General features: G+C 42.4%; 1 protein-coding gene across 1 annotated transcript in view; it reads right to left on the bottom strand.

Annotated features, from left to right (window-relative positions):
- The window catches only part of tspan7 (tetraspanin 7), a 77,318-nt gene extending 67,101 nt beyond the window's left edge, over window positions 1–10,217 (bottom strand). The window contains 1 exon segment of the mRNA XM_033033106.1: window positions 9,993–10,217. Within this exon segment, the coding sequence (XP_032888997.1) occupies window positions 9,993–10,073 (81 nt within the window). The 5' untranslated portion in view covers window positions 10,074–10,217.
- Window positions 10,218–10,427: the final 210 nt, after the last annotated feature.

Below are 10,427 nucleotides of genomic sequence, written 5' to 3' on the forward strand. Positions count from 1 at the left end.
GTCAAGTTAGGAATAGGGGAAGTACAACGAGATATATACAATGAGAGGTGTCCTTGTTCATCAGTCACTGAAATTAAGCATGCAGGTACAGCAAGCAGTGAAGAAAGCTAATGGCATCTTGGCCTTCATAACAAGAGGAGTTGAGTATAGGTGTAAAGAGGTCCTGCAGTTGTATAGGGCCCTAGTGGGACCACACCTGGAGTATTATGTGCAGTTTTGGTCTCCAAATTTGCGGAAGGACATTCTTGCTATTGAGGGAGTGCAGCGTAGGTTCACGAGGTTAATTCCCGGGATGGCGGGACTGTCATATGTTGAAAGAATGGAGCGACTGGGCTTGTATACACTGGAATTTAGAAGGGTGAGAGGGGATCTTATTGAAACATATAAGATTATTAAGGGATTGGACGCGCTAGAGGCAAGAAACACGTTCCCGATGTTGGGGGAGTCCAGAACCAGGGCCACAGTTTAAGAGTAACGGGTAGGCCATGTAGAACGGATCAGAGGGTTGTGAATCTGTGGAATTCTCTGCCTCAGAACTCTATGGAGGCCAATTCTCTGGAGGCTTTCAAGAGAGAGTTAGATAAAGCTCTTAAAGATAGTGGAGTCAAGGGATATGGGGAGTGATTGTGGATGATCAGCCATGATCACATTGAATGGCGGTGCTGGCTCGAAGGGCTGCATGGCCTACTCCTGCTCCTATTGTCTAATAGGGTAACCAAAACTGAACACAATACTCCAAGTGCGGCCTCGCCAATGTCTTGTCCAACTGTAACATGACCTTCAAACGTCTATACTCAATACTCTGACAGCTGAAGGCCAATATGCCAATACTAGTGCAGCTTGTGCACTACACATAGTAGCATCAAAGGAATAACACTGCCAGATGCTGCACTAAAGAATATATTACTGACTCTGCAGCTTTTACACTTTCAAACAACTGTATCAGCTGATATTTATATATAAATATTTGTTCACATAAGATAAACCTTTGGCCTGGAGCAGTGTAGAATGTCAACTTGTAGTGTGTCCCCTCAGGGAGATGTGTTTGTGAATATTTAGGTTGTAAATAGTGACTAGAGTTGCCGGCTGATAATGGTGCAAAGCAGCAAACTATTTATGATGATCTGAAATTGCAGAAGTAACTCTTTACGCAAGCAGTCTGAGCACTAATACTCTTATATTTTGTTGAAGTACGAACAAAACAACTGTATTTTGGGGCTCGCGGCAATAGTAAACTATACCCAACCAAACATTTCACCAAAATCTGATGGACTGTTGTGTATAAATTTGCTTATTAATGTCATTTGTGTGTTAAATAAACTAACTGGGTTAACATGCTGGTTTCTATATTGTACGTTCTATATGAAGCATAGCTTCATCTAAAGTCACAGACAAGATAAGGCAAGAAAACAGAATAGTTTGTGTTTTTTTTTAATGAAAGCATTAAGTGAAGACCAGATCATCTGGTTATCAATGATATCATTCCAACTTCTATATATCTATAGTCTGATCCTCAATATGCAGTTGCAAAATACAAAAGAAGATTATCTTGCATCTGAAATTGTAGGGAAATATAAGGCACAACTTTTCAAGATATAGGCCAAAAGTTGCAATCATAACAGCAGCTAAGCAGTCAGTGTTTACAGTAATAGCCAGCCATGCAGAAGGTTTTTTAGGATAATTGACCTCATTTTATACTACAGACGAATACAGAATGGATAGTCTGTCTTATTAATGCAAGAGGAAGATGAAGGTCACTCCCCATTACAGTAACTTTATTTTGAGATGACTTCTTTGTAAACCACTCCACTTCCCCTCAAACTGTGTGATCTATCCTTGACCATGATATTGTTGCCCCACTAACACTCTGTCGCCGTCCAATTGGTTCATGAGGCAGCAACTACCCAGCACATCATTCCAAAACTGCTATTTCGCTGATTGACATCAACTAACTGGAACACGTGAGAAAAAAAAATCCTTTGTGTGCTCTTCCAGACATGGCTCGCCTGTCCTGCAAGGTCACTGCTAGAGGCCACAGGGGAACAATCACTGATTAAAGCGAAAGTGCACGTCTGGAATAATCTGATTAATAGAAATATTTATAATGCTGATTCAAACTGCCCTGCTAAACTAAACGTGGCAAGTTAGCAATGGGTGGCTATTTACATCATCTTGCTCCCTCTCCAAAAATGGCCAAGATCAAAGCATCTGAATGGATTATTTGCAAGAAAAAAAATCCAACATGAAAATGAATTAAAAATTCTCCACCGTGGATTCTGAATAAATCCCTTGATTGCATTCCATCTAATGATGACATAAAGTGAATGTAGCTACTATTCTGAAGAGAGTTAGTGACTACATACTTTAGTTTACTTTTACATTAGTTTAGAGATATAGCATGGAACCAGGCCCTACGGCCCACCGGGTCCGTGCCGACCAGTAATGATACGATACGATAAAACTTTATTCATCTCCGGAGGGAAATTGGTCTGCCAACTGTCAAAACACACAAGGTACACAAAAACCTGAAATTAAAAGTGCAAAAAAAAAGAAAAGGACCAGCGACTGTTGGCTGGCTGCCATGTGCACACCGCCTAAACCGCAATGAACCGGAACGAACTACAAACTCAGACTTACCCCAGGGCAGAGGATTCTGAAACTAGAGTTCCCCCCCTTCCCCGACACCGGGTCCCCCTTTGTTCTCCCACCATCCCTTACAGCGGTCTCCCCCACGCCGGGTCCTCCATTGTCTCCCCCCCCCCCCCCCCCACGTTCCACCACTGCCAAGGTTCCTGCTGCTGCAGAGGCTCCTGCTGAGGCCCCATTACCGCCGAGGTTCCCGTTGCCGTTGAGGCTCAAGCTGCCGCCGAGTCTCTCATTGCCGAGGCTCCCATCGCCGCCGCCGCTGAGACTCCTTCAACACAGGCAGGCCTCGCCGCCGCCCGGCTTCTCCGCAGTCCCTTCTCTGCCATACCCTGTACACTAGTTCTATATCCTACACACAAGAGACAATTTTCAAATTTACCAATGCCAATCGACAGACAAACCTGTACATCTTTGGAGTGTGGGAGGAAACTGGAGCACCCAGAGAAAACCCACATGGTCACAGGGAGAAGGTACAAACACCATACAGACAGCATCCATAGTCAGGATTGAACCCGGGTCTCTGGCGCTGTAAGGCAGCAACTTTACCACAGCGCCACCGTGTCAGGTTAAGTCAAGTCACATTTATTTACATAGCACATTTAAAAAACAACTCTCGTTGGCCAAAGTGCTTTACATTTGTTATAAGAATAGTATAAACAAACAAACTACATACATATATACATATAGCCCTCGCTCAGTGGACGTCAGGAAAGGCTTGGGAGTATAGATAAGTTTTTAGTCTTGACTTAAAGGAGTCGATGGAGGGGGCAGTTCTGATGGGAAGGGGGATGCTGTTCCACAGTCTAGGTGCTGCCCCTATACACCCCATTGATCTTACTGTCTGTAAATAATTCCCAATCAAATCTATTCCTGCATTATAACAGACAGACATACCTTTAAAAATACTTAATTAGCTGTAAAATGCTTTCAAACATCCCAATGTCATGAAAATGCATAAATATAATTGTTCTATGATATTCCACAATATCAAATGAAATAGTTTATTTCATTATGTGCCTTTGCATTTCACATATAAATTATTCATTCAAGTTGGAGAAAGTTATCTTTGTACTTGTACTCCTCAATGTACTTGCCATCATGAAAATGCAGCGTAGATTCATCAGATGGTTACCGGATTGGCAGATTTGCCATAGAAGGACAGACTGACTCGAATGAGAGTTTAGAAGAATGAGGTTTCATGAAAATGTACAAAATTCTAAGATGGCGCAATAAGCCAGATGCAGGGAAGTTGCTTCCTCTGGCTGAGTGGTCTAGGGACAGTTGGCTGGTATTGAGGAGGGAGTTCATAAGGTCATAGATGATAGGAGCAGAATTAGGCCATTCGGCACATCAAGTCTACTACGCCATTCAATCATCGCTGATCTATCTCTCCTTCCTAACCCCATTCTCCTTCTCCCCATGACACCTCTGACCCATACTAATCAAGAATCTATCTATCTCTGCCTTAAAAATATCCATTGATGGCCTCCACAGCCTTCTGTTGTAAAGAATGCCCCAGATTCACCACCACCCACAGAAATTCCTCCTCATCTCCTTCCTAAAGGAACGTCCTATAATTCTGAGGCTATGTCCTCTAGTCCTAGACTCTCACACTAATGGAAACATCCTCTCCACATCCTGTCTATCCAAGCCTTTCATTATTCAGTACGTTTCAATGAGGTCCGCCCTCATTCTTCTAAACTCCAGTGAGTACAGGCCCAGTACCGTCAATTGTTCATCATATGTTAACCCACTAATTCCTGGGATCATTCATGTAAACCTCCTCTCGACCCTCTCCAGAGCCAGCACATCCTTCCTCAGATATGGTGCCATAAATTGCTCACAATACTCCAAATCCGGCCTGACCAGCGCCTTATAGAGCCTCCGCATTACATTCCTGTTTTTGAATTCTAGTCTTCTGAGATGTGATCACATATTCAGAATATGGTTTAGGTTTATTATTGTCACGAGTATCGAGTTACAATGAAAAACTTTGTTTTGCATGCTATCCAATTGGACCAGGCAATATTATGCAGAAATATAATCGAGCCGAACTCGTGCAAAAGGTAGAGTGGAAGGAAAAATACAAAGTGCATAGTTCAATAACGACAGGCCAGTTAGTATTGAGATGAAGACTCTTTATCGAGAGGGTGGTGAATCTGTGGAATTCATTGCTGCAGACGGCTGTGGAGGTGGCACAGGGGTAGAGTTTCCCACTCATAGCGCCAGGCACCCAGGTTCAATCCTTACTATGGGTGCTGTCTGTAGAGAGTTTGAACATTCTCCCTGTGACCTGTGTGTTTTCCTTGGGTGCTATGGTTTCCTCCCACACTCCAAAGACATGCTGGTTAGTAGATTATTTGGTTTCTGCAAATTGTAAATTGTCCCAAGTGTGTAGGATAGTGCTAGTGTACGGGGTGATCACTGGTCGGCACAGACTCAGTGGGCCAAAAGGGCCTGTTTCCGTGCTGTATCCCTAAAGTCTAAAGGTGGAACGAAGGGAAAGATACAGAGTGCGCTGATGATATAGTTCAATAAGGGCAGGCCATTTAGTACTGAGACAAAGACTTTAACAAGAGGGTGGTGAATCTGTGGAATGCACTGTCACAGCCGCCTGTGGAGGCCAAGTCTTTGGGTAATTTTAAAGTGGAGATTGACAGGTTCTTGATTAAAGTGTCAAAGGTTACAGGGAGAAGGCAGGAAAATGGGGTTGAGAGGGAATGATAGGTCAGCTATGATTGAATGGCGAAATAGACTCGACAGGCTGAATGGACTGAAATCTGCTCCAATAATATGAACTTATGAAGAGGGATTTCTTTAAAGAGAGTGAACTTTGGAATTCTCTACACTCTATGAGGACTCAGTCATTGTGTTAATCCAAACACAGTTTAGCATATTCCTGCACATAGGGGATTGTGGGAATTGTGCTGGAAAATGGGCTGAGGCAGAAGATTTGCCATGTCCTTGATAAATAACAGAGCAGGCTTACAAAGAATTAGATACAAGGAACTGCAGATGCTAGTTTACAAAAGACACAATGTGCGGGAGTAACTCAGTGGGTCAGACAGCATCTCTGGAGAACATGGACAGGTGACACTTTGGGTCTGAAGAAGGGTCCCAACCCGAAACATCAGCTATCCATGTTCTCCAGAGATGCTGCCTGACCTGCTGAGATACTCAAGCGCTCTGTGCCCTTTTTTCGTATAAAGGGTTAGATGACTTATCATTCCTGTTTTATGATGATACGGTTAATTTGTCTACCTAGTTAGCTAAGCGAGTATACATGCTGCTTGTTCCAGTCCTAATCTTCTGTTTCTGTACATTGTTTGATTTTCTATACATCCCTAACGTAGAGGGTGCAGAAAGGATTCACAATGATGTTGCCAGGGCTGGAAATATAAATTAAGACTAGATAGGTTGAGACCTGAGAGGTATATAAAATCATAACAGAACAGATAAGGTGGATAGACAGTCTTTTTCCCATGGTAGGGAGTCTAAAAACTAGAGAGCATTGGTTTAAGATGAGAAGGGAAACATTTAAAGGGCACCTGAGAGGCAATTTTTTCACAGACCGGGTGCTGGGTACATGCTACAAGCTGGCAGAGGAAGTAGGAGTGGCAGGTACAGGTACAATATTCAAAAGACATTTGGACAGATTCATAGATAGGGAAATTTGAGAATGATATGAGCCCAATGCAGGCAAATGGGACTAGCTCATGGATGCACCTTGGTTCGGCATGAACAAGTTGGGCCTAAAGGCTTATTTCTACGCTGTGTGAGTTTATGACTCTAATTGCTGAAATCTTAAGAATCTTGAATTTCCTATGATTGGGTTCATACTTCAATGTACTGTCTTGGAAACCAATAAGGATATCATACACTCTAAGCAGAAAGGGGATTAAAAGCACATGAAACAAGAACAAACAACAAATTCAAATTTATTTCTCAACCCATCTTATCATTCCCTATATATGGAATCTTTATTATAACTAGCAAAGCATTGATGTAATTTTCCCATTAGCTTTCTCAGTAATCAGGCAGGAAACTAAACATTCATCATTTCTAAACATTGAGGCAATGGAAATTACCACCCTGACCAGATGACACACCTGACAAACATTTCACGCCAATCTAATCCATAAAAGAAAATGGCTACACTCCATTCCTATATTTTATGGCCTTGATGACCATCAAAAAGATTAGAGTTTCTAATTTTTAGGATATCCAAAACAACTGTGAAACTGTACAAAATATAGGCTGCCTGCTGTGATAACCATTCACCATCCAAACATTACAATGCATTTTGTTTTGGAAAAGTAAATAAAACATTAACACAAATAAGTTATAATTAAATTGTATTTACAAATATCGCAACAAGCCGCGTGAATATATCATCTTTTTAATGAGCTGTAGAGAGATTTGCCAAAACATTTCGCGAGAGCATAATCGGGCAAAAAAGTACCATTGCAGCAAAGAATCAAGTTCCCAAAAACTTGATCAAAGACAAAGCGTTCTGCCATATCCCTTCAAACCATTCATTTCTTTGATCATCGTCTGCTTTGATCTGTCGTTTTCACACCTTACATTCTCTTTGCCCCTTCCATATCACTGTTTTCCCTCTCCCCTGACTCTCAGTCTGAAGAAGGGTCACAACATCATCCATTCCTTCACTCCAGAGATGCTTCTTGTCCCGCTGTTACTCCAGCTTATCGTGAGCATCTCTGAAGAACACGGATAGGCTATATTTCGGGTCAGGGCCATTTTTCAGACCTAGTCAGGATATGGTGCAGGAAGGATGTTCGCCCTGAATGGGGGTCCATTACCAGGGAGAACAGTTTGAGAATAAGGTGCAAGTTTAGAACTGAAATTAGAATTTTTTTTTCATTGAAGGTATGTAAAAAAAATGAGAGGGCATTGAACCTTTTGAAATTCTCTGCCCTGGTAGGTCATGGAAGTCCAGTTATTGTGTGCATTCAAAATGTAAATCAATAGTTTTCTGGACATTGAGGGAATCGAAGGATATTGGAATACAGCTGGAAATTGGCCCTGTGGTAGAAGACCAGTCCTGATCTTGATAAATGGCAGAGAAGACCTCCAAGGGCCAAATGGCTTACCTCTCTTATATCTAAATGTCTGTTTGTGGTTATGTTGTATATTTGCTGACCTCCAACCTTGCATTCATCCACAGGTCTATTGTCTATATTTTAATTTGCCATGTCCCATTTTGATTGATTGATTGACTAACTGATTGATTGACATGATTGATGGATTGATTGAAAGATACAGCATGGAAGCTGGCCCTTCAGCCCACCAACTCCATGGTGATCATCAATCACCCATTCGCATTAGTTCCATGTTAACGTACTTTTGCATTCACTCACACTAGGGGCAAATTAGAAGAGGCCAATAAACCTGCAAATCCACACATCCTTGGAATGTGGGAGAAAACGGAAGAATCCGGAGAAACCCACACAGTCACAGGGAGGATATGTGCAAACTGCACACAGACAGCACCCGAGATCGGGATCAAACCCAGGTCTCTGGTGCTGTGAAGCAGCAGCCACCAGCTGTGTCATGTGCTGAAACCATTTAACCATTATCTCTTTGCGTGCTGACCTACATTTGCTCTCATCTTGCCAAATTTTGTAAAACGCTCCTGTTTTTAAACCCTTCAATGGACTATCCATTCCCTGTGCTGTAACTCCTCACAATTGATCTTCATTCTCCTCCAATTCTGCACTGTTGCCCGTCACTGACTTTTTCATCATCCTTATGCTGTCACCAAAGCTTTCAGCTGCCATGGGTCCAATTTCTGTCATCCTCCCTTTAAACCTTTTCATCACTCGAGTGCCCTACTCTCCAAGTACAGTATGTGGGGCTTGGTTCCAGGCACTGTTTCACAATGGCTGATTATATGAAAAGATAGTACGTAATTTCAAATCGCCGACGTGACTGAAGAATTGAAGATCAGCAAGCTTGCTCCTTTCGCAAGTTTAAATACTAATCCTTATGCAAAATAAAAACGTAATTCTACCATCAACAATAAGCTGTATCTCTGATTATCCACTGCCGCACCTTGCAGCAGGAAATCAGAAATACCACACATTGCTGCAAACCTTTCAGAAGCATTTGTATGTCTATGTCACAAATTCTGTGCTCAGCAGAACAACCAGACAAGCCAAACAACGGGATATATAATATGCTTTCTGCAAGGGATTAACTAATACTCCTGCTGTAAATGCCACTATTTTATACAGCTGTAATTAAAACATTCATTAGCAATCAAGTTGCATCGCTAACTTCCCACTGCAAGATTAAAAAAAACCTTCTTGCATTACAGGCTTTAAATATAACTATCATAATTTATACCAAGCATTCATTGGTTACCTACTATCTGATGATCTGCCCTGAACCTAAAATTAAATGGAAGGGTTTATTTTGTTCAGTTGTCAATCTTTGTGTAATCAAATCATGGTTTAAAAAAAAACCCATCCATAGAAGCAAACATTGCACCAGTATTAACTCTGGTGTAATTAAGCATTCGTCTTCAAGTTATTCCAGCTTTTCAAAAGCCTACCCAACAAATCTATCATGCAGGTGAAAAACACTGCAGTCCAAAGATCGTAAATAACGTCGACTGAATCAGCTCAAAGCGTTTTTATTTACAACGCAATCCAAAAATGCGACAATTGGATGGTATGTCCCTGCTGTGTTATTGCAAACAAAACGAATTGCACAATCAAACACATTATTCGCGACATTGTAAATGTATCTAAGAAGAAAAATAATTACAATGGGAGGGATATGAAGCAAGTTGCTCAGTTTGTTCCAACCGGCAAAATACCCCAATGAGAAAGATGATATTAATAATACAATATAAAATGAAAACATTATTTAATATTATTTGAAATATGAATATAATATAAAATGAAAGTATCAATTCACAGAATAAACACGACTAAAAATAAATGATCGGTTTTCTCAGCAGAGAATATTTTAAACTGGACAGGGAAAGTTGCAGGGGAGGGTGGGCTGCTGGGGAGAGAGGTTGTGGATCAGATTGTGGATCATGTTTGGTGCAGTCGCCTCGCACATCACTCGGCAACCAGGGTTAAAGACATCTTCAAACGTCACCATTTGTCTTGCAATCTTTTAACATTACGACAAAATTCTCCGTTAATAAATAAAAATGGACCAAGCGTGCAATACATCCTGAATCTGAGCAAGCCATCCGCAACCTTTTATTTTTCTCTGCAAAGTGCACGTCCGCAAAAGCTAAACACAATTTCCATTATTTTAGTCGATCTTAGTGTTTGGAAAAAAAGGAAATAATCCATGATCCTCACCCAGAAAACGAAGCTGTAGATGATAAGGAGCGTTTTGAGACACGTTATCACCGGTTTAGTCTCCATTCGCCGCGATGCCATAATAATCTATACGCTTACGCACCACTGCCCCTCGTCTACCTCCCCCTCCCAGCGCCGGGAGACTGCAGCACTCGGGCCATTCGGCGGCGGCGCCGCTGCATCACCGGCCCAATCGCCAGCCCCCGTGACGTCAGCTCCGCATTCAGACCAAAGACACGCGTGGGTGCCCGCAGCGTAACCCGGTGAAGCAGCTCCGCGCTGCGGCGCTGGCATGGCACAGCTCCAAGGCTGGGCCACCGTGAGCGCACGGCTGAACGGCTTGAGCTCTGCGCTGGTCCGCTGGCATCGCGCAGGGCTGCTGGAGTCGCGGAGCTCCGTGGCGTGGCGGTCGGAGTCGCTCAGCTGCACGATGGG

Source organism: Amblyraja radiata, chromosome 14 (assembly GCF_010909765.2).
Source record: "Amblyraja radiata isolate CabotCenter1 chromosome 14, sAmbRad1.1.pri, whole genome shotgun sequence".
NCBI lineage: Eukaryota > Metazoa > Chordata > Chondrichthyes > Rajiformes > Rajidae > Amblyraja > Amblyraja radiata.